Source organism: Microchirus variegatus (assembly GCF_963457635.1).
Source record: "Microchirus variegatus genome assembly, chromosome: 2".
Taxonomy (NCBI): Eukaryota; Metazoa; Chordata; class Actinopteri; order Pleuronectiformes; family Soleidae; genus Microchirus; species Microchirus variegatus.
Window position 1 is genome coordinate 30,430,066 of NC_139803.1, and position 25,545 is coordinate 30,455,610.

Consider the following 25,545-nt stretch of genomic DNA (forward strand, 5'->3'; position numbering starts at 1 on the left):
TCACAGCGAGATTAGCAGGGGTCAAAGTGGAGTGAAGGTGTTGGTTAAAGATGTAGCTTCGGATTAAACAAACTGCTTTCCTCAAACAACGCTTTGTTCGTCTAACTTCAAAAGGATTTTTGCACCGATGGTTACAATCCAATCCAACTTTATTTATAAAACACTTTAAAAACAGCTGAAACAAAGTGCTGTACATCAGAGATAAATACATAAAACAAATAAAAGATACAAACGTGTGACCTAATAGAGGTTTCATTGTCGGTCATACAATGAAAGTAAAGAGTAAAAATGGGTTTTAAGACATTTTAAAAGGGGACAGGCTGAGGGGCCGTTCCAAACAGAGACAGCGTTTTAGGGGACAATGAAACTGTATTTTTTGAAGTGGGATAACCTCATTTGAAGTGGAAAAGTTGAAGCTGAATTGAGTTAAATGTGTGTCTGAAGGGGCAGAAGCAGAAAAGGTGCCAGTTGGTGGTAAAAAAAAATGGTAAGACGGATGATGACATGGGGCCCACGGTTTGTGTAGTGGTTAGCACTCTCACCTTTGCAGCAAGAAGATCCAGGTTCCTGGGTTTGAGCCCTGGTAGGAACAACTTCGGAACAAGGAACAGGCCTTTCTGCAAGGAGTTTGGATGTTCTCCCTGTGTGTGTGTGGGTTTTCTCCGGGTTCTCTGGCTTCCTCCCACAGTCCAAAAACATGCAATATGAGGATTAGGTGAATTGGTCACTCTAGATTGACCGAAGGCGTGAGAGTGTGAGTGAAATCGATGGACTGGCGAACTGTCCGGCAGGGTGGACCCCGCCTATCGCCCAGTGTCAGCTGAGATAGGCACAGCACCCTCCCACGACTCTCCGGTGGAGGATAAAGCGGTAGATATTGGATGGATGGATGATGACATGCATCTGTCAAGCATCTTTAATCACATGGGCTTGGGTTAAATGTTCAGGTTCCAAAAGAGAATTAGTGAACGTGAATTTGTCCTCTGCATTTAACCCATCCTTTTTACACAACAGTAGTGAACACACACAAGCAAGGCCCACCCCAGGATTGAACCAGCAAACCTCAATTTAGGAGCCCAACTCCTTTCCTCTTGGGAGGGAGTGAAGAGGAAGAAAGGGACGAGTTAAGGCCCTCGCTGCTTTAAACCAGTCGGATCAATCGCTGGATCATTTACCTGTGAGCATGATCCGCCGTGGTGTCTCTTTCTCTTGTTACTATGGTCTGTCTCACACAAAAGGCCAAAGATTCCTACACACGTTGACAACAAATGGTCATTGGCATTCCATTTACGAGCCATCAAATGCCATCAAATCTACTCCGACAAAGACGAGCTCTATCAGGTTGGAAGGACGGCCATCATCTTCTAACAAGCGCGCTCCAGTGAAAAAGAGTGACTACCTCCAATTTGAATGCATAAAGGTTGGCTGCCATTTGTAGATTTGAATATCAAAAGGGGGCGAGCACGGGGCCCCTTGACTGTTAAAAGCAGACTCCCATCGCTTCTACCAAGCAGGTGTGTGATGATCAATTATTAAGGACGACACTCTGGTTACTCTTAGTGGGAGGTGGAATTGGGAATTTGGGGGTTTGCGGTGGTGGAGGCACATCCTTCTGTAGTGAACCTGGATGTGGGGAAGAGAACGGTGGCGGAGAGGGGAGAGCGAATACTATTTACATAAAATTAACAGTTCAAAAGAATGAGTTCACACACCAATCAAACTTGTTAATTGACTGTCAATGGTGTGTCCCTGAATATACAACACAACTACATTATTCATCTTAGGCCCTGACAGGAAAGACAGTCCAATTTGCATGGGCGTTCTAAACGTGATCAACAACCACAATGCCACATGCATTTTTAATGGGGCTGGAGATGGAAATCCTTTAATATTCATAAGGGTCAAACAACTGCAATATGACATCAAACTTTCTATAACAAGGTAAGTATTTTTCAAATGCTAACCTTAGCCGTCTAAATGGCCCACAGAGGAAAGGGGAAGATTCAATACTGCACGTCATCGCTGGTGTTCTTCTGTATCTTATTTACTGCTATACAGGATGAAAATAATACATTTTATTGTTTAAAGTTAATTTGATTGTCAAAGCTATATCACAATATTAATATTTGATGTAAGACTATGTTTATTGTTCCGTTTTCATGATTCTAATTATTTTTTTCTTATTCAAGAAGAAAACCAACTACTGATTTGTCATGAAAACTGTGAGAAATGTACAATTTTATAATAATAATGAGTTTATGTCATAAAAACCAACTGCCAGCATATTCAAAAAACTATTTTTTTATATATATAATAACTACTCATTAGTCCAACAAGCGAAGAAATAACAAGCACACTTTCTATTTTTTAACTAAAACCGAGTTCTACCTTTATCGACCTTTATTTCCTGGCTAAAACACCGTCGGTTTTCTAATAAACCCAATGATGTAGTGAAAGGTCACCAACCTCAAAGACATTCTCTGTCCATCTGTGAGCTGCAGACAGTAACATATATGTAAATCTACTCGGGAAAGCGCCTGTCTGTGTCCGCTCTCAGCCCTTAAAGGTGTCTTATTCCAGGCTGCTGTGTCTGAGGTGTTTCTAATTGCGTTTTTTTTTTTTTTTGCCAAAGCACTCCCACAGATGACCAGACAGTGCGAGACCATATTCACATTGGTGTCGGTGCCCTCTGGGCCCTCATCGCGCTGAGGACGTCTCCAAGTGTCATTAGCGGAGCCTCGGAATGGTACAAACGAACGGGGGCCGACCCTAGATAAAATGACCTGGTATTGACAAACAGTCAGGTTTTCCCTGCCTGGTCCCAAGGACAGAGCGAGGTGGAGGACTGCTCCAGCGGTCCCATCAGATATGCTAATGGTCACATTTCGCCCCATTGAGACCTCATGCATAATTTAAGGAGGAAAATGATAATACAAAACGTGTAAAAAAAAAAAAAAAAAAAAAAGGGTTACATTAATATGGTGTAACTTACCCTCATGCAAGGACACATGTAACCAAGCTTTAGGAATAATGTCAGTACAGTATCAGCTACAGGGTACAATATCTGTCAATAATAATTAAACCTATGTTAGCTCTAACACTGAATATATTTTATATTCACATCTAGTCTTCAATAATCCTCATGAAATCTTTTAAACGAGTCGTACGTGAGTGACCGTAGAGAGCACCGGACCTGATTGAAGTCATTTTTATATCAGAGTGTGAACGGAAAAAGGGTGAGTTTCATTTTATTTAGTGAACCTCTACAGTGAAGTGCAGGCGACATTGCCACTTTTATTAGGAGATAACATTTCATTGCTGTCTGTGCAGCAGTAGTTACTCTTTACAGACACCACAAGCAGCGTGTGATGACGTAGCCTACGTTACGGCGAGTGTACAGTGTTTCCTGCGATATACACACACACACGTGAGTGTACCTACAATACAATAAAAGTGTTACTTTATACGGTCAGCACAGACGGACAAATCATTTGTGAGGGCATCCAGACAGATTTTTATTCAAACTTCAGTACCGAGCACTGCCTGGAATTCATTCAAAAAAGTGTTAGATAATTACATCCTTTAGCAGTTACTGTGCGCTCACAGCAGCTTTGAGTATTTCAAGGACCTGAGGTTCTTTGAGTTATACATCACAGCTCACATGCCAGCTGTTCAACAGCTGATTGTTAGAGCATTTTAAGAAATCACTTCCGACACTTCTCAGCGCCGAGCATCCACATTCCATGGGGTAAATCATTACTACATTTATATACGGAACAAATTTATAAAAGACCCTAGATAGAAAAGGAGAGTAGTATTGATGCAAATAATGTCAATTTATAAGAGAAAGAATAAAAAAACATTTTGCCTGCTGCCTAATCAGCATAAATCAAGAGAGAGGCACCAGGTTCTGTCAAACAGATGGAGAATGTCAGGCAGAAAAAGATGACATCAGTCACTTATTGTGTCTCCGGTTTTCTCCAGAAACTAACGGTGCCTAAACACTATGTAAACTTCAACAAGTTGTAAGCGATACCGATCCAACTCCAACTTCCGTACACAAGACACAATCAATCACTGGCATTTAAGTCATTTAATCTCTATCAGTTGGTCATTGACTTGGTCTTTCAGTCATTCTCTGTCTTCTAACACTTCTGAAGTAATCCTAAAAGCATCGATGCAACCATGAACAGTTTGCTTGAGAGGAGAATCACTGTATGACTTTGATAGTTACGCTATTTATTTTTGGAAAAGGCTGATATTTCTGCATAAGTTTTCAAAGGCTTGATCGAGAGGCAATGTTTGAAGAACACACTTTGAAGTCTCACTGTGTTTCTACACATTTTCAAAGGCCATATTTGTTCACTATTAAAACATTTCATTATATAAGATGACCAAAACGTAATATTTTCAAAATGCCCATAGCCAATAGCACAACATCTATGTGTAGCAAATGATCTAAAATAGAAAAACAAACCGCAAGTACACTTCTGTATTAACCGTGCACATACACATTGATAAACTGCTGACCCTCATGTCAGAGTTTCCTGTAAATGTAAGACATTTCAGTTTTATGCCACATTTACAAAGTCAGTATGGAACTGTAAATATCAGCAACACGAAGTTAATTTTACAGTAATAAAAATACTTAATATAAGAATAAAACAAGATTTAACAGCAAAATCTTGTTTAAATTTGTTTACAACTTCAAAATGGAGACGATTTTAATTTGTGTCAAACTCACTGCTGAAACTCTTTTAGGATTACTTCACTTGAACGTTTAAATGAACAGGATCAGAAATATAGACACAATATAAGAAGGAGCATGATGCATGACTAGCACAAGGCTCGAACCAGCACGCTGTGCGAGCTAAAACTTAATTTGATAAATAAACTATACTAAAATGAAACCCACATTTTGTCGTTTAATCCCTTATGAAACATTGTGACAAATTTCTAAAATTCTGTTTCGCTATTCTCTTTCTTTTTTTCTTTTTTTTATATATATATTTTAGGGCTGGCAAATAGTTGAAATGTAGGGATGACAAAAAACTGAGGTTAAAGTTTTGTTTAACGTGTTTGAGTGCATATATTATTCCTCCGTGTTGTTGGGGATTGGATATGCAACGTCTGTTTAATCCTTGTGTGGTGGATGGTTTGTCAGGGACGTGTGTGTGTATGTGCGTGCGTGCGTGCATGCGTGTGTGTGCCGTGATTTCATCTTGAACTGGCTTCAAGTCTGTGGGGCTCTCTCAGCATTAGTGCATTCAAAGCAGATCACGTCTGCGAGTGGGAAATGATAAGAGATGGGCTCACGTGGTGCTGCGCCCTGAGGAAATCCTGCCTCTTCTGACACCTAATTTTTACAAATACAAACCTTCCAGGAGAACCACAGCCTCTCTCTCCCCTTTACTGAATGTTAGGCTCCTCATTTAAGTCATCGTGTGAAGAGGGGAGAGATATTTGCCTTTTTTATTTTATTTCCTCCTTTCCCCCTACGATCTCTATATTTTTTTTCCCGTTTGTGTTCCAGTTTGAGCCTAACCCTAGTGCGCTTAACTGTCACGCAAAATCAGCGTTACTTAAACGGCGACATAAATAGCCATATGAAGTGCACAAAGGAAGACGAGGACAGGGCATTTTCTGAAGTCTAAAACTGTACATTTTACTCAGAAAATAAATTTGAGAAGCATATGTCCACGACACATGTTATAATGCTGAGAATATTCAAGATTGTACAATTATCACGAGCCGTTGTAGAGGCAACTTGTGGAGACACTGGCCCCCAACCCCCAAACTCTGTACGCTGATGTCTAGTTCCCTTTTGTGCCCCTTATGTCTGCCCCTGACGTACCCATTGCATAGACACTGAACCGTGTGGATGAGTAACACCGTCATGTCAGATCTGATGAGCTTTATGTTGGTCAGGAGCTGCCGCTCAGTACTGTGACCAAGGTCAGGCTCAGAGATACATCGGAATAAGCCAGAAATGGTATAAAAAAATAATACATGTTTGAATGAAAGAATTGATGTGTTTTGGTTGTGTTATTCTTGCCAGTTGCCATAATGATGTTAAAGTGAAGAAATATGATGAAATCAAACAACAAATATTCATTATTCTGCCGCTGTGAAACACTGTACCAAACCAGTGCTGGGCTGTGGATTGAGAGTGAAGGAGGGGGCATGTTTTTTTTGTTTTTTTTTTGCGTTAGGCAAAATGCCCCCTTCTGCCTTCAACTGTCCCAACCTCACAATTTTTTGACAAATTGGTTGTGAGGCTTTTACGACTGATGCACATATCGCAAAAATCACTTCTGCCAAGCTTCCTCTATATGACCTGCCCGTGGGACATGACAAGCCCCTCCACGCATCGCTCTATCAAACTGCATCTTTCCAGGACAATGCAAATTATGACAAATTCCATCATCCTGCATTATGCGCTTTCCCGCTAATCTGCCTAATTCGAAAGAATCGGGAGGGTCTTGCTGTTTGAGCTGAAGGGCATGTTGTCTGACTGAATGATGCTGAAGCTGCAACGCTGAGCCCCCGTTCTTTCTCCCATTCCAGCTGTGACCATCTCATATCTACTGTCGTTTCACATTTCCCCTCTTATTTGAAGCAGCATCTCTTCGTCTGGCTGGTTATAGGAGCACTGACTTAACCTGGGTACAAAGGAATTATGTCACCACAAAAACTGTCAGTGGAGGAAGGACTGGATTAGACAGAGGGAATGTCCAAAACAAACTCGGCTGACCTACTGACATGAAACAGCTGATCCAGAGAGGAGTATTTTGTTTACACACACTTCCTTGTCCTGTTACTCTGCTTGTAATGAACTCAACACATACGTAGCTCAGTATTCCACCCAAAAAAGAGATAAAAGACAGAAAAACAAACACAAACTGAAAGACAGAGTGAACAAGACAGTACACAGAAAATGCAGAGATGAGCAAAACAGACGTGCAGTTCCCTTTCACCTCAACAGATGGCAGTATGACTGCATTAAAAGGGCAATTCGAGTATCAGCAAACCTCTGCACTCAAACCATAGACAGGCTAGTGAAAGAATATCAACAATCTGCTAGGATTTTATTTTCCTTTTTTTCTTTGTGGTTTCTGCAAAAAAAATCCCATGCTTGAAAATCACAATGTATGGAAGCATAGGAATAAATGTGTGGTGCAGGTTTGACTTCACTCTTATTGATAGATAGATATACCTTAAAAATCCACTGCACGTGAACTGTGTCAGCAACAGATTAATAGTATAAGAAAAAAGAAAACTGTTGGTCTATGTGTGACATACTTGTTTATATCTACATTGGAGTTATGTTATTGAAAAGGCAGTGATACATATGCTCACTGTGGCAAACTGATAAAAAAAGCAATAAGCTGCAGATGAACTGAATCCCCACTGAAAAATAAAGTAATTAATATTTTATTTTTTTTGCTTTGTCAGTGCATCAAAATCAATTCAATACATTTATGACATGATGTGGAAAATACTGTATACTCTAAATGATAAAGAATGAACCCAACTTCATCACATTAGCATGACTCCGGGGCCCAGATGTTTCCCTCAAATAATAAATCTATAATATCAATTATGAATAAATATCAGAAGTATCTGCAGTTTAAAATAATAATAATTAAAAAAAAATAGCAGTCATTTTACCTCAGTGAAACATGGTTTGATGACAAATGCCATTTGAAAAATGAATGAATGAGCCAGGTTAAAAGTTACTACACAGGAGAATTGCTTCATGTGAAATGTATGTGAAGCTGGTGGCCAAAAGTCAAACGTTAACTCTAAAATCTGTGGGAAAAAAAATCTCCTCAATGAATGAAGATCAACTTTTAATGTGTGCAACTATTAGCAGTTTTATAAATTATATAGGTGTTGTACAGGAGAGCAGGTGAATGTTGATGGTGTGCTGATGTGGTGACCGTTTAAATTTATAAAGAGATTTTTACTTCCTCTCCATATTGAATTTATTTAATACGGACAAAATGTCGTGCTGATAAAACGTTCGCCAATTTTGTTGAATTGTGTTTTTAGCTGATAGTAAAAAAACAGGGTGCTTATAGATTATAGATTAAGCTGTTGATTAGTTTCCATGATTATTTTGTCAAATAAAATCGGATTGTTGCTTCCTAAATCTGCAAAAGCAAGACAAAAGCACACATAAATACTTAAAGCTAAATTCCTTTAATGTTTCTTTGTTTCCATATCTGTGTCAAATATTCTCCGAAAGAGTAAAAATATTTTGTGTTTTTTGGGCCACATACTATTTCTGAAGAAGCATCTTCCACACCCTCCTGATCTGTGTTTTTGTGTGCGTTTGTGTGTCTGTGTGTGTGGGTGTGTGTGTGTGTGTGTGTGTGTGTGTGTGTGTGTGTGTGTGTGTGTGTGTGTGTGTGTGTGTGTGTGTGTGTGTGTGTGTGTGTGTGTGTGTGTGTGTGTGTGTGTGTGTGTGTGTGTGTGTGTGTGTGTGTGTGCATGCTGCCCTGTCAGCTATGCCCTCTCGTCACTGCACGGGGGAAGAAACACATCCGGGCAGCTCTGAATATAGTGGCTAGTTACCATAGTAATGGAATGGTCATACATCTCTCCTCCCTGCGACAGTGATGAGAGTGGACAGGACATGGCGCTACGCTTTTTATCTATGCATCTACTATTCGGTTATTTCATTCTGCATATAAAAGGCCAAGCCAACCTTTCTCTCCTTTATCAGGACTCAAATGGAGGGGGTGAAATGGGAAGTAAATAGTTGGATATGGGGGGGGGGGGGGTAATAATTCACACGTGGGACTACAAAATAATTGATGTGTTTTGACTGAATGTTTGTGATTGCGAGTGTAATAACGCGGGCGTCTTCGCACGTGTCTGCAGCGCTAAGATCTTTACGTGACGTTTCTCAGATGATTACGCCGTGAACCGTTCACCCCCCCTCCCCTACCCCCTCCCCTACTCATCAACCACGACAAAAGGAGAAGAGAAGCAAACACACTTGCACACACATGCAAAAAAGACCAAAACAAACAAAAGCATATTGATCATACGGTCATGACAACAAATGATAATATACGCCTAAGCTGCATATATCATACAGTGCAAACAAATGTATTTATATATTTAGCTATTATTTATTTATACGCATCTAATATATGCACATCATTCTCGATAATTTACAATGTCTGTGTGTGTACATTCTGCGCATGTATGTGAATGAGTAGGTGGCGACGATTGCTGTGGCTACTCTGTCTCTCCCTGCCCGTGGATTGTTGACGTGAACCAAGGCAGTCAGGCACCAATAATACATGAAGAGCCGTTCAAAGACAATTAGGATCAGTTGTCAGGGGCCGGCCCCATTAATGAGTGGGAGTGTGGCAGGGGCCGGGGCAGACGCAGAAGCACCGGCGTAGGCGACCGCGTGAGAGCCGATACACTCTGACAGATCCAGTCCTTCCCCTGTCCTCGCCTGGTACAAGCTGATACCAGCCTGTGTGCACATGGTGCTGCAGCAGCAGCAGCAGCAGCAGGATAATGTAACAAAGAATGCATTGACTCCTGAAAATGACTACTGCCATGGCAGGTCAGCCTCTATGTGGCTGTGATAAGAGAGAAGTAGGGCAGCACGTGGGACAGCCATTGGAAGGATCATAATTGCTGCTATACTGCCATCTACCACTTCCCATAAAAAGTGCCCACTCATCAGATTAAAAAGGTGGTTTAAATTTGGCCTCACACATAATATGAGGCAAGATTTTCTCAGCCTACATTCAACAATAAGAGCTGTGATCTTTCGGGTAGGTATTATGCATACATGTCATGTCGTACACAAGCCAAAATGTTTTGGCGTTAATCGCACTGCGGTTTGAGATAATGAGCAAACACAATTTTGTTTGTCCTCACATCTCTTTACAAATCTTTATCTATGTGCGTGTCACTGAATGTGCTTTTGAATGCTGTCAATTATGAGCTTGTTACAATGAGTCAGCTGCAACTCATTTTAATGACCCGAGCAGACCTTTTATGCAGCCGCAGCCGAGCACAATGAGCACACAGGTGTGTGTGTGTGTGTGTGTGTGTGTGTGTGTGTGTGTGTGTGTGTGTGTGTGTGTGTGTGTGTGTGTGTGTGTGTGTGTGTGTGTGTGTGTGTGTGTGTGTCTTAGTAAGACCTGGCCTCGGGGCATACAGCCGACATGCCATTGTGGTAAGGTCCTCCAGGTTTGATCAGCGTGTTCCGCGTGTGTCCGGTTCAAGTGAAGACAGTTGACCCCGGTGTTTGGTATAGGATGAGTAAAAGCCAACAGAGAGCAAGAGACTCCAGTGATCTTCAGAGACAGGAAGTGAATCAAAGCTCACTGGGGGGAAAGGCTCTGAGGTGAAGCGTTGACTGTCAGTCAAAAACCTTTCTGACTCTCTGCAGACAAAAGCTTCGACTCATTGCACAGGATTCTGGGCATTGAGGAAAGAAAACAGCCGGGCCTATTAGACCTGAGCCTTCGGTGAAATGAAACAAAAACAAAACGGTGTTGACATCCTCCTTTGCAAGTAACTACATGCGCTGTAATTTTAAGAATCCTTCAGTCTCATGACTGCTCACACTGCTGAGCCTTCAAGACCTAATTTTTCATCATCTCAATTACTCAACAACCGTTCTCCTCCTGGCCCCACCCCCTTCCCCATGCCTCCTCCTCCTCCCTCCTCCTCCTCCGGTGGAAGTGATCATTTGTTCTTTTATTAAAGTTGATAACGTCCCTCGCATTCTCTGAGCGCGCACGCCGAGCGGGAGAGAGCCGCCCCTACTGTTCTCGCCTCCAGCATTTTCGTATTATTGGTGCATTATTTCACGCATGGCCTCCTCTTTTATCAAGCGCTTTTAAAGTAATGTTAATAGACTAGAAAATTGAGACATTTATGAAGTATGGGCCGTGTTTATGAAAAAATCCATAAAGTATGACAGGGAGAGGTGAGATAAAAGCAAGGTTTTAATAGATTATGGCAAACAGGGGAGAGGCGTCAGATGCTGACAGGCACCTCCTCCGAGATGCTTCATATTTTATGGGATTAATTTTGTTGTATTAGAAATGAAGTTAAATGTCCTAATTAATCTGTTCGTGCTGCATGAATACTTCCCTGGGCGTAGATAGACGCACACACACAGTTTTTTGGCTAATTACTCTGCTGTGGTAATTGAGGTAGATATATTCTCTAGATGGAGGCTGAGGAAGTTTGGGGAGGTGAGGGGTGGGGAGGTGTTTGATGTGGTTGGTAGGGAGGGGTTGTTGAATTGTGCAAGCTGGGTCTTTTATAGTAGTGAAACATTCTGTGCGAGAACAACAAACTATAAAACTAAAGTGCTTAGCTTAATTTCTCCTATTCATCACTAAAATTTCTGTTTTCTCCACCGCCGCGCTCATATTGAGCCGTCAACCCTTTGATCATTCGCCATGAAGAGTCGGCCTGGAGAGCCTGCTATCTTCATTACCTCATGTACTCGTTCGAGTTCTCCTACAAAAATGCTACAAAAGTATCTGTATTTATTTTCAAAAGAACAGGTGAGGGAGGATACCTTCAAAGATGTATATTTTGAGGTGTTCTAAGTCTAAGAACATTTATTTCAAAATTAGTTTTGGGGATTATTATTGTGAATCATCTTTTATAAGGCTCAAAAAGCATGATGAAAAACAATTACTGGATTATTAATCGATGACTAAATGAATCATCAACTATTTTAATCATCGATTTGAAGCTTTTTTCATAATTAAAAGATTTCTGATTGTTTCAGCTTCTTAAATGTGATTTTTTTTTTCTTTGCTTCTGTGCTCCAGATAACAAAGAAATCATTAAAACTGAATAATTTTTGGTTTGTGGACATTTAAATACATCATCATTTCTGGGTTTGACAAACACGGATCAACATTTTCTGACATTTTATGGACCAGACGATTACTCGATTATGAAAATAATAAGTTAGATGCAGCTCTATACACAACACCATGTTGGTTGAAATAAACCAAATCATAAAGGAGCTTTAAATGAATAGTCGAAAAATCCCCTCTCTATGTGTGGCCTGACTGAACTGTTTCAGCCTGACCTCTGAACTCTCAATCAAGAAGGTCAGACAAAGTTTGAGTCATTGTTTTCAGACATTTTGACTCTTGTAAGAAGATTATTCATATTCTCACACACACACACCCTCTCTGTACACTTCTCGCTTTAATGTTAATTGGCAACGTCAGCTCCACTTTGCTCTGATACCTCACAGTCCACTTTGACAATTTTCAAAATCCAATGCAAATCCTATCACGGGGCGAGTGCGAGACAGTCCTCCACAATATTGACTGTCACTCACAATTAGGGGCAATGAAGCAAGGGGTTAGCATTCACCGGCAACCCGAGGCGAGCGCCGTCAGCTCCCCAAACAGAGCACACAGAATCTGATAAGTGAGTATTATTTCCCGGCAAATATCCCAGGGGTGAGCCACTTACCTTAACAAGAAAGAGGAGATGTTTCACAACCATTCAGCTGATCGTCTCTCCACTCAAACTTGGTTTGACTATCATGTTTGCATTTGTAAATGAAAATAGGGAATATGACATATATGAGTCAAATAAATCCTACAGTTTGTGACTGCAGTTGTTAACTCTGACTTTAGTAATTGATAGGTCAATTTTTCCCATCTGGCAACTCATAAGCGTAATCATCTGTTATTAGCACAAATGGATTTCTCTGTAAAAATGTGAGACTTTGCTGCTACAGAAACTGGCCCACACTCTTTATTCATTATTATGCACCTTTTTTTTTGCAATTATGCAAATAAAACTGAATTGTTTAAAAGCTTCTTCTGAAAAACAACTGCCAAAAAAGTGCGGTCATAACTTTTATTTCCTTTAAAGGCACACCATTATAATTTGTTTCAATACTTTGCAATGACAAAAACAATGGGATGTCTAAGGGCATTTTTTAATGAAATTATTAATGCAATAAAAGAGTGACATTTTTATACCTCAATTAGATTATGAAATTTGTTTTCAGAAATTTGCATGCGATCCAAGTGAAATAAAACGAGCAAAACAAAACAATTAGTCGTAAAAACTTTGCTAGAACAAGTCTCCAACAACAATATGAAGCAAAGCAAAAACAAAGCATAAATTTAGCCTCTGTTTTTCGTCAGTCCAGCCTGTGTTTTATCCACATTATACATTAACATTAAATGCACCAAGAGGACATTCACATTTGACATTATAAAGGGTAAATCATTCTTTAAACCAAGTCAAATTTGAATCTGTCAGTCTGCCAGGCCAAGTTGACATTCAGTCAGCTTGCCATTCCCAAGAGGTGAAGCTAAGAGACATGACAAGCCAGACAGAAAGTAGATGAACAGATGGAATGAATGTGAAGATCCAGCATCCATCGCTTGCCAATCTCTAATGCTACCGCTTCTTCTCTCTGCCTTCATCGCTACGACAACGCTTCACTGTGGACACCGAGTGCGGTCAAATACCGCAGGAACGTGCCAAGTCCCGTCAGTGGTCACAGGCTCACTTTAAAAACACTGGACACACGGCTTACAATAGAAAGAGACGTTGATCAATATACAGCTATATGATACTATACAGGTATTCACCACAATTTATCTCATTAACAAACAAGAAAGTAAAGGAAAAGGAAAACATGATGCAGATATTCTTGGACCCATATGTTATGGCGATGTTGTTGTTTTTCCTCCATTTAATAAACTATAATTATGTGATACTGAAAAAATGTGTAATAACAGACCGATTAATGAATGATTCTTCAAACACAACAAATATCTGCCCAATAACTCAGTCCACCTCTTACCAAGATACAGAGCATTAATTGCCATTTATTTCCTCTTCCCACAGAAGTAATCATGAAACCTTCTCTAATTCATCCTTTAAAGTAGTGCATAACATTTAAATATCAGCTCATATATCAGCTTTGCTTTATGTTAAGAGTGACAGACAGCGGTAACAGCAACACTGTGCTCGTAAACAACAACAATAAAGAAGCACCTATGAAAAGTTACAGAAGTGAATTAATTCTCAAACACGTCATGCACCTGCCGGCCCCTGCACTGCCACTGTATACAAACAACTGCTCCCTCAGTCAGGTCAGAGAGTTATGACGCACACAAATAATGTTAGATCCTTTCTGTTCATGAAGACCAAACTGAGGCAGAATATCAACATCAGTTATTCACATGAAGCTTAATTATTCCAAGATTGCTTCTTCTAATTAATTATTCTCGTCCACAGACTGCGTGTTTGGTCTGCTTCAGGTTATTTGGTCTCAAACAGCAGTTTTTTTTTCAGTCTCTGTTGTTGTCGGGGGGGCCTGTCGCCGTGGTGTCACATGGCAACAGTCACCAAGGAAAATTGTCATTAAGACTGAGGCAGCGTAGTAATGGTGAGGGGAGCGAGCGGTGGCACGGCGTGCTTGCTCACAGCAAGGGGGTAATTGTATCAATATGTAAAAATCTCTGGCTGCAGTGACGAGTTGTTAATACATTTTTGATCAAATTAAGTCATTGTAGCGTGGAGGAGAAGACACACTGAGAGATGACGGGGTCATATGAAATGCTGTGCACTGCTCTGAGCAAGAAAGCCCCTCTCATTGTTTTCCCAAATTACTTTGGATATGAATGATCATTAGAGGGATGAGAGATTAGAGTGTTTTCCAGATGCAATAGCACACATGCCCACAGCTGACTTTAATTTCATGTCTCAATGAGACTCTATTGGGGAAATCAAACACTGCTGGCACGTTAAAAGCAAACCTGACTCTGTATGGGTACGTCCCGGGAATCTAAACTGCACAAGATCTTCTGAGCTTCAGTGACACACTGGTGAGATATGCCGTCAAGCTCGAAACAAATGGCTAATCCACACATGTTCTCACTCATAGAAGGATTTGGCTGCAGGATCAAGGACAGTGCGGAGGAGATGGACACTATCCTTGTTGACAGTACCTTGACAAGCGTAATCCCATACAATACACACTGGATAAACAAAACACCAAGCCAACCGTGCAACCGCGGCCCACACTTCCTCTGCTCTGCCTTTGAATTGCACATTCTTTCTGGGTTTTAAACAATATGAAAGAAGTCGGGATTCATGGTTTTACAAACAAGTGCAAAAAATGGTTACATACTGCCCACTATAACGTGGATACATATTTACAAGTAGTAAAGCGAACAAACTATCACACAGGACAATCACATCCATCTGCACGCATGCATGCAGTTATACAACAACAGCAGAAAACACAGACCACTGCACGGAATCTTAGAGAGTTTAGTTTGCGTCATAAGAATTCCTCGAGATATTTATCATCTGTTATAATCTCTGGTATTCCTCCAGTCCTTTGCTTCTTCCCCCAAAACTATATTTTTATTTGCACAAAGTGCAAGAAAACATGTGGATGGAAATGTACCTACTGTATAAATTAGTTAATGCCAAAACTAAATAATCATTTACTCCGTGACGGAAAGTAAAAGCGACTCCATTAAACATATACTGAATGAATTTGCCTTCAAATGGAACCTGTCAGTTGTGGACCGTGGAGTCTTACCCTGACGCTCTGGCTGTAAGGCCCAATGTTGGCGGGGGCCCAGTGGGACAGGCTCTGGACATGCATGGCCTCTCTCTGGTGGAAGCAGCCTTCCTGTGGGGGCCCAGTCCAGTCATGGAGGAGACAGTCCATCTGCAGTAGCAGACCGGCGGGCAGAGCGGCCTGGACGCACACCCTACAAGAGCAGGGTGGAATATGAAGTGAAATGGTTGAGCTTGTTAATGACAAATAAGACAAGACATAGTGTGTGTGTCGTTTTCCACCCTTACCTTGCTGGAGGGTTTACGCCAAAATGTTCTTTATAAACAGCGTTGACTGCACCAAAGTCGTCCATGCTGCTTACGTACAGGTGAACCAGGATGATGTCCTTCATCTTCCAACCTCTGCTGTCCAACTGATCTGAACAAAAAAGCAACACACTGAATATAACGTCTAAAAAACACAATAATTTTCTTTCATGAAGGCTTTTGTTCAGCACATTTAACAAAACTAACCATACAAATTGCCAAATGGAATGTTTGTGACCCACTACAGACCATGTAACTGATACGATATTATTGTTTTCCTTGAATAAACTTCTAATTTTATTTATTCATTTGAGAAAATTACACCACAGTTCACAATACTGCCATTGGACAAATACTGCAAACAGATTTAGCATACAGATATTTGTTTAGCAGTTGTTATCCATATTTAGGAGGAGATTGGGATCATATTAAACTGCTAAGCCAACAGCTGCTCTGTACCTGTAAATATTGTCATTTGTACATTATCACTGTTGATGCTGATATTTCAAGGACACTGGATGCTGAAATCCATTGAGACTGTTATAAAACGGGAATGGTGTCTGTCCCCTCTTTTAAAGTCTTGAAGATTTGGGTCCAAACACACCAATAACAAAAAAGGGCTCCGAGCAGTTCACCCTACAATCATTTGAAAGGGCTTCAAGTTTGTTTTTCCTTTGCCAACATCAGCGTCTCAGACTGCTTCATACAAAGAGGTTGTTCATTAAATATTAACTTGTTTAATATTGTCTCTGCGCTGTGAAGGCTGCTCAGCTGAGCACCACCATAAACATTAAATATGCTTTTCATCTTTCGCTCCTCTTTCTCCATCAAAAAAGAAGAGAAGACTGAGATACACTGCAAAAGCGTGCACTTTTACACATCTGCAGGGCAAGAGTGATACCCCACCCAACATGATTCACAGTATGAATGTGTGTGTGAGTGTTTTTCTTTCTAAAAAACGGAGGCCTGGTTTGGGTTAAAATTCTTGTCCTTGTTTGGTGGCCAACTCAGCCATTCTTGTGACAGATCGAGCCTCTGACACACAGGGTTCTGCCTGCTGGGGTTGACAGGCATTGTTCAATATGGAGCGACTTTTTAAGTTTTGCCACACCCCCTCATGTGTTTAGCTAAAAAAAAAAAAAAGCAAGGAGAAACAAAGACACCCAAAGGACCAGGAGAAGATTTTCCAATTTGATTCTCCATATTGGTCTTTTAGGGCTATAATAATAATGTAGTTTCATAGAGGTGCTTAAATCACCCCTGGACAAAGGAATTCTATATCACCCTTTGATCAAATATGATTTATTTTATTGATTTGATATAGAAAAAAAAAAAAAAAAGTAATATTACAGCTTTATTTATGCCTATGTGTGGGGCAAACTAAATAATAGATTTCTGTGTTTTTCCTGAATGTAGAGACATTTAAAGGCATCTCCGCTACATTTTTATAAACAGGTAAGTGTTTAATGTCTTGTACTTTCTCTTTGACACTTTCCCTTACTTTGCAACTGTATAAAAGCTGCTGACGTTTGGCCTTGGACTCCGGGAACTTGGCTCTGAAGGCCGTTAATGCCACCGAGCCACTGATAGCCTGTGGAGCTTCTAGGTGAGCAGGAGGGAGGGAGATGATCTGTATAGAAAGAGATGGAATAAATTAGGTTTTCAGGACACACAAAAACAACATTCATCCATCCATCAATTATCTATAACACTTATCTTTTCAGGGTCACGAGGGGAGGGAATGTCTAATCAAACTAACACCAATCTGCATGTTTGGACAGTTGGAGGAAGGCAGGGCACACAGAAGAAGCCACACAATTGGGTCTAAGTCTCATTGTGAGCCACCAGCCATCCCAAAAGCAAAAATAAACATATCATATCATATTTGTCTTCATTTACAACCAGGACGACAGATACTACACAAGAGTGAACTCATGAATAGGTGGTTAATGTCAAAGGGGGAGACAAATTCAGAGTCTGACACAAATACACTTTCAAAATGACAGCTCTTATCAAACAATCACTCAAAAATGCAAGCATCATCAAGCTGGCCCGCGTGACACAGATTCAGGGAGCATTCGACACACCCACACACAACATACACACTGGAGCATGCATCACAATAAATGAATCTCACCATGGCCCCGCTGACAACTAAGGTCACAACTTGATGTAAATTCTTGCTTGTTGTCTTCAGCTTGATCAGCATATTCCACCTCCTCAGTCATCTTGTCAATGGCGCTCTGGCAAGGACAACTACCATGGGGCAAAGCTCTCGCCACCGCATCCTACGATAAAGCACCACAGGGAATACATCAGGCCAAATGCCCACCAAAGAGCACTGAGCCTTTTGCATAGACAGACAAAACGCTGTATAATTAGCCAACCTTTTCAAATACCCCACCGAGTGGGCCGTGTTTGTCATTCTTTCATGACAAGGGCCCAGACACACACACATATCTTCAAGGTGAATGAATATGAAACAACTATGCAAACATATTCGCGGTTCAGGCGACCGGAGAGCAGCGTGCTCGGATATCGCAGATTCAATCATGCTGGCTGTCAGTCAAAACTCATGACACAAGATTTGGATTCCACCTGTTTTTTTTCTTTTTCTTATACCACACTCTGCTTCTTCTTTGAATAACAAATGACTACTATTCTCTAAGGCATACATATTACCTGCCAAATCCTGAAGGGTGTCACACATTTAAATATATATTTCATATTTCCTCAACACCCCTCCCAACGCTCATTCACCCCCTCCCTCCTCCTCATCTGCTGTCAACCGCATTAGCCCATATGATAATCAAATTAATTACACTCCAGCCCCTCTCTCCTGGCCAGCAGGAAAATAGCTTGAGTAGCATTAACGGGAGGGCAAATGATGGCGGTCTGTCCCCACCCCCTGAGCCCGGTGTAGTTTCCTCTAGTGCTGATGTCACCGCAGATCTGTCACCCTGACAAGAAGAGCTTCAGAAGGCCAACCAGGGCAGGTTCCTCCCTGGTCGCCTGCCCCCCACCCCTCACCACCAGACCCTGGATCGCCCTGCTCTTCTGCCAGAAATCTAGGGGAGGGGGGTAGTGAAAAAATATATAGCTGTAGGGAGTGAGGCTGCGGGGTCATGAAGGTTGTGGGATGGGGGTATGTTTTTTGTCCATAACAGTCCCAGCCCCCAACCAATACACACACACACACACACACACACACACACACACACACACACACACACACACACACACACACACACAAACGACTACAAACACTAACTTACACACATTCAAAACACCTCTCCTGATTACTATAGCGTACGTACCCTTATACATTTTTACATTTCATGACAGCGTACACACAGCACTTGAAGCATCACCTCGTAGGTGTTTCATTAAAATAGACAACGCGCACTGGAGTTAGTCACATCAATCCAACAAAGTGTTTTTAAAGCGTAAGTTTTCTGTTCTTGCAAAGTAAAGTAGAATATTATCTACTTGTGAAGCCTCATTCAGCTCCTTCTAATACACATTTACCACCGCCTCTCTGTAACCCCTGCTACCTGAATGCAAAGTGCCCTAATGTGAGCAGACATGTTTATTAAGCTGGGCCTGGTTTCAGGCTGCAGTGAATATTGCAGACGTCAAAGTAGGCCATGTGGGGCTGGAGGAGAAAGTGCGAGGGATGAAGGGAGAGACCGAGAGCAACAGAGTGCGGTAGAGAGAGAGATTGGCCCCGTGGAGGTTGATGTGAACTCTCCCCCTAAAGTGCCGTGTTTCTCTTCTCCTCAACAAAGTGATCAGACACCAAAGGGTTTTGTTCTTGTATTTGTTTTGCCCTCCAAGTGGTTTTAAAGCAATCAACCCCCAAACGCAGCTCAAACTTTTGTTGTAAAAAAGTATCGATCGCGCTTCGAAACGGCATTGATCTTTACTTGTGGAACAAGTTTACGTGTGCTCACGGATTCTTTCAGAAGTTTGACTCACACTGCCTTTATCCTCCGTGTGCATCTCTGTGAAGCGCAAGTAGCCGACTGGAGCAAAGGCATCTGCTGAGTGGATCACTGTCTCTGCTGCATCGCTGCACAAAAAGAACAAGAAGAAACTTCTGTGGATTGTCAGCAAACAACAACTTTTCAAAGTAAATGTGGCCTTGTGCTGTTAAAAAAAGTGAGTAATTTGTGTTTTACTTACATAACAATCTTCTTTTTGAAGAGAGGACAGTCAAGGGTGAAAGTTTCATATTCACCTCCTTCTCCACATATGTGGACTCCATACTTCTGCGAGAGCTAATCAGTAAAAAAATAACACATTCACATAAATGTAAACACAACTAGTTAAATAATAATAGTTAAATAATAATAGGTAATTCATAATGGAGTGTCTCCATGTTCAAAAAAGCTTGAATATCTCATATTTTTTCTCTTGTGGCAGAGACACACAAACGTTTGCTTTACAAAAAAGTCAAGTTTGAATAATCACAAATGACAAAAAAGTACATGGTGTTACTGATTTTCTTAAAAGATGTAGATGGAAGCGATGCAGTGAAGAGTATCTAGCAGTCAGTGACCTGTTTCAGATAGGGCTCCATGTCAGCCAGAGGTTTTCCTAAGTGCTTCTCTGGATCCAGGCCTGGCACCCACGTGGGAAATTATGCACAAAGACAGAAATGCACACACACACACAAACATCGTTGCACACAGACACACACATGTAAGGAGAGAGAGAGAGAGAGAGAGAGAGGTCTGATCAGAAACAGAGAACAGTGATTGAAGATGACAGGCAGAGAGGTTTACGGGCCAGTCACACAAACACACACGTAAACCTGCACCCTGGATCTATTTGTTTGACTTTGCGAGTAGTGTACACAGATCTCTCCGGGTAAGGGTAACAGTTTTCAATTGCTGGCCACAGACCCCCCACATCCCCTCGCCTGCTGCCCCCTCATTTAAGTTCCCTTTGAGAACATAAACTTTGGAAAGAGATCTTGTTTATTTGCCTTTTTCCCTCCCCTTCCCCTGAAATGGTCCATGGAAGTGACTCACAGGCATGGGAGAGAATAGAAGGAGGGGAAAGAGAACCAGTGGTGGCACACCTCTAAAATACAAGCTGACTGGTCCTCACTCCCACCCCACCCCACCCACAAAAACAACAAATAGATTTCTATAATCAAATACAGTAAATCAGAAGTTTGTTATTACGTTATTCAGATTCAGACCGATGAAAAATCATGATACCGATCATAATCTTTCAGAATGATCAGGACAAAAATAGTGTATTGAACAACGAACACTTGAAGTTTTACTCCTTCATGACACCAGATTCTGATTTTGTCTCCCAGTCGACCGTCCCTGATGCTGACCTTTGACCCATCCCTGTAAACTAAAGATACATGCCTACGTTTTCCTACTATACATTCAAAACAGTACAAATACAAAAGCATCAAACCCCAGGTGTTTTTAACAAAGACATGGATGTAAAACGCTAAATTTGAGGAAATACCAAACCATGTAATTATATGTACCTGTTGCTAGCATAATTACAGTAAAACAATTTAAAAAAGTACATATTGTATAGTGGCTGGTAGAGGATTGCAGGAGAACATTTTCCTTTTTTTTTCATTCTCTGGTTGTTAACTGAGTGACATAATCATTCACAGGTTAGTGATGACCTATTGGTTGATGTGCAGTTGTGGCACTTATGCCATCACAATTGAAAAATTGTAATAATTTCTCAGAAAACTCTAATATAGGTCTATTCCGAGGCACCGCATGGCCGCATTCATTGGCACATTCATGTGTTTAATTAAAGGAACAAAGTTAATTGTAATGTGAGAATGTCTCTCCTCATGGCCTGACAGCCTCAAAGGTTAATGTGTCATCTGTGGGGGCCCCATGGGGAGCAATGGATGGGAGACGAGAGCGAAGGAGAAGGAGAGGCGAAGGAATGACGTCGTATCCCATCCTGAGTTCATCTCTGATCCCAGCTGTGTCTCTCCTCCAGGCCCCGGTGGTCCCGCACTGCCAGGGAGGGACGAAGGGCCACAGTGGAGGAGAGGAGGGAGGGAGGGAGGCTGGCTAGAGAGTGTGAAGGGAGAGAATGAGCAGGCTCTTATTCTCTTCCCAGGGGATCTGTGGTCTTAATTAGTGAGAGAATATCTAATCTTAACATCCTCTCATCTCAACCCTGCCACAAAGGTAATAAGGAGGGAGGAAAAAAAGCATTAAAATTCAATCCCATTTAAATATCCTCTTTAATTAGTCATGCCTTTTAACAAATTTTAATAATTGGCTCCAAATTGCTGAGGGGATGCCACATTTTTTAACATGTTAATTAACTCCCCTGCTCTTAAATAATATATGATACATGATTTGATATTTACGAGGATGGGAGAGGACAATGGACACGCAGGAAGACAGGAGTGAGTGATAAAGTAACGATGGCATTAATGTGGAGGCATTTCTCCTAAGACCACTTAGCACTTGTATGAGTGTTTTCTTAATTGATGTTCCTGACTGGCTTAAGGTTAGTGGAACCATTTGGAGAAGAGGAGGATAGGTGGAATGAGCTTTCACTTGTATAATACCTGTATCGAGGAGTCTTTGAGTAGCCACTGGTGTGAGCATTTCCGCGATCTAACACCACTCATTTGCATGATCTTCTCATCTCTGTCTCCTCTGAAGCTGTTTTACAACTTGACCTAAACCCAATTACCTCACCTCATTATGGCACATTAAACCCAAATAAGCCCACTAGAAGCAGCCATTAGTTCGTTGCCAGAGACAGCAAGACTGTGCTTCTGAGAGAGAGGAGTTTCCCCAAAGAGAGACCGAGAGGAATGGGTCTCCTTTAAAAGCGCCTTTTACCTTGCATTATCCAATAAAACTCCAATCAAATCCAGTGAACTTTAAAGCCAGGGAGTCCAGTAATGAGAGAAAACCTAGTCGACATTTAAAGCACTGAAATTAGTCAGGAATAAAAAGTCTGCCAGGAAAACAGGAGCCATTTAGACAATCAGGTTAGTTCTTGAAGTAACTTTAAAAATAGAATGGCATTCTACACAACACAATATATGTTCATCACATTGCAGACAGCTTTCTACTCTCCTTGATTGAGTTTACTTTAAATTTTCAATTCTTGAACTAAAAGGCAAAATTCTCAGATCAGAAAAATCTAACTTCTACTTCTTCTACCTAGAAGTCAATGGCAATTACTTCCAGAGCACACTTCTGCACTAATTCTTTTAAACGATCATGATTGGCCTTTTCCACCCTGAAGAGGTTGACGTAAACCCACAGCAGTGACTTACCTATTTAATTGGAACTGCTTGTTTTCCTTTTCTTTTTTTTTTTGCGTACCGAGTCTAATGCTAGATTAAAAGCCGGGAGATTGTAGATACTGTGGCGTGCCAGTTGACAGCTCGGCTTTAATCCCTGCCTTCAGAGAGAGAAAAGGCAGAGAAAATTGGATTCATGATGTGTAACATTTTAGCCTTTAAATGGATAAAATAAGCATCTCCTCCTTGGAAGTGAGCTGCATCAGCCTTTAAAAGAAGCTCTCAAAGACCCCCCAGAACAAAACAATGGCTGCTCGCTATCGCCTCATCTTTGCAAGAGACGGAGAACAGCAAGAACGTAAACGAAAGAAAGAAAGAAAGAAAGAAAGAAGGGGAAGGAGGCACAAATGATGATAAGGTTAGATGTGAAATTTGTCAGGCGCTTATCTGAAATTCGGTGTCTGTGAACAGAATAATAGGCAGCAAGAGTTGTGTAGCGATCACACCGTGTTACAATTTCTTCAGTGCCACAAATCAAAAGCAAAAACTAAGGACGCTTGCATCCACATTGAATTGGACATGTTAACGTCACCTTTATTTGGCTTTAATTCTAACCAGGATAAGAGGTAGATAACTAACTAGCTCACTTCAAAAACATTATTTGAAAGGTCAAGATCATCACCCTTTTTGTGTAATATACAAAAAGTTGGTAACTTTCTTTTTAAATGAGAAAACATTTGTCAGATTCATGAACATTAGACGTGGAGCAATTAATGTATTAATCAATTAGACGTGAAGTGACGGGGAATTAATTGGCATTTTCTCTTTTGATTAGAGACTAATCTCCTCACCCCCCAACCTGATCTCAGATAAACGTTGAACGATGGATGGACGGACAGACAAATCTTTCTCTGTCATTTCTCAAGCCAGAGCTTGTGAGGACTGGCAGCCATTTATTTTACATGTGATGGTAAACTGAATATATCTGGGTGTTGGATAAAATATAGAACATTGTGAAAAATGTGATTTTTCATTAAAAAAGTAAACCTCGATTTAGCTTGAAAATAAAATTCTGATTCCCTGTATTTGGTTGTTTTAAATTTACCAACTCAACCTGAATGTAAATTAATATTATTTACCTATAGCTGAATTTACAAATGTGCCCAAAAAACACAGATCCCAATCAATATTCAAATATTAGAAGCCAGGCCTTTCACTGTAACTCCTCACTCAATCATCTACTGTGGCACAGTTTAAAACACTTATAGCATCTGAATCCTGATCATTGTCCTCTAATCTTGTATTACTGTCTTTTTATAGTGTTGTTTCTTTATAAACCTACTGTATGTGCCACATCAGATCAAACAGTCTTTAATGCACAGCCTGGGGAATTGAACCACGATTGTAATTCACTGCCTTCCACAATGACGGCTTTGAACATTAATTGTCTTTTAAGTATATATTAAATTATATCCACTGTCTTTAGACAGTGAGGTGATCAGTGAAAGTAAATCTGTGACATGAATTCCCCTCATGTTTATGTGAAGGCTCAAAGATCATACAGTGATGAAAGGTTTTTCCTGTGGAAAGACCTTAATTTCATGCGTGCCAATTATCTCCGGTGCCGAGGACCAATTAACTGCTGAACCTTTGCCCTCTTATACACCTGCACTAATCAATCAATTAACTAATTACATGAATATTTAATTATAGCTCGTGGAATTGCCAATTATCATGCGTAGCTAGAGAGATATTGTATTGCAAACAAAAATATGCAATTCCCTCTTGAGCAAAATGCTTCTTTTTTTTATTATTTGGTCTAATGAGAAGTGTTTTCTGCCGTTCAGGGGCTTACACCCAAATTGTTGGACTTACCAGTTTGGCAACATGTGAAAATCAAATCTTCCTCATGTCTCTTTTGTGGTTTTAGTCTGCCATCAGCACACAAATGATCACTTGCCGGGGGATTCACTTAGCTGATCATCCTACATTTGGACAGCTGCCTTTTTTCACTACAGGGATTTGTCATCGAGACAAATATCCTCCCATGAGAAAGATAATACATCTTTCATCCATTCACTGTTCATTTCAAGAAGCCTTTTGAGTCAGCTAATGAAGGAATATTCATCTTGAATGACATCTTTCTATTCACCGCCCACCAAAACCTATTTCATGCTCCTATAGAATAGCATAAGCTGCAGTGCCTGCAAGTTCAGATGCAGACTTAACCTCTGCCCTGTGAATCTGCACAAGAAAATCCCTCAAATTCTCTCTTATTCTCTCCCTCTCTCTCTCACACACACACACACACACACACACACACACACACACACACATATACACACACAAACACCAAAGGCCACCAGGTATGCCCTTCTGTCACCCAATCT

General features: G+C 40.9%; 1 protein-coding gene across 2 annotated transcripts in view; it reads right to left on the reverse strand.

Moving 5' to 3' along the window:
• dph6 (diphthamine biosynthesis 6) overlaps positions 1-25,545 on the reverse strand; it is a gene marked incomplete at its 3' end in the record, with an annotated part of 51,322 nt that overhangs the window by 9,607 nt on the left and 16,170 nt on the right. For both annotated transcript variants that reach the window (XM_083910649.1, XM_083910650.1), the window contains exons 6-12: positions 20,450-20,511; positions 20,074-20,168; positions 19,867-19,960; positions 18,026-18,176; positions 17,390-17,518; positions 15,871-16,000; positions 15,602-15,776 (exon numbers count right to left, since the gene is read on the reverse strand). In XM_083910649.1, the coding sequence (XP_083766775.1) occupies positions 15,602-15,776; positions 15,871-16,000; positions 17,390-17,518; positions 18,026-18,176; positions 19,867-19,960; positions 20,074-20,168; positions 20,450-20,511 (836 nt within the window). The remainder of the gene's footprint in view (positions 1-15,601; positions 15,777-15,870; positions 16,001-17,389; positions 17,519-18,025; positions 18,177-19,866; positions 19,961-20,073; positions 20,169-20,449; positions 20,512-25,545) is intronic.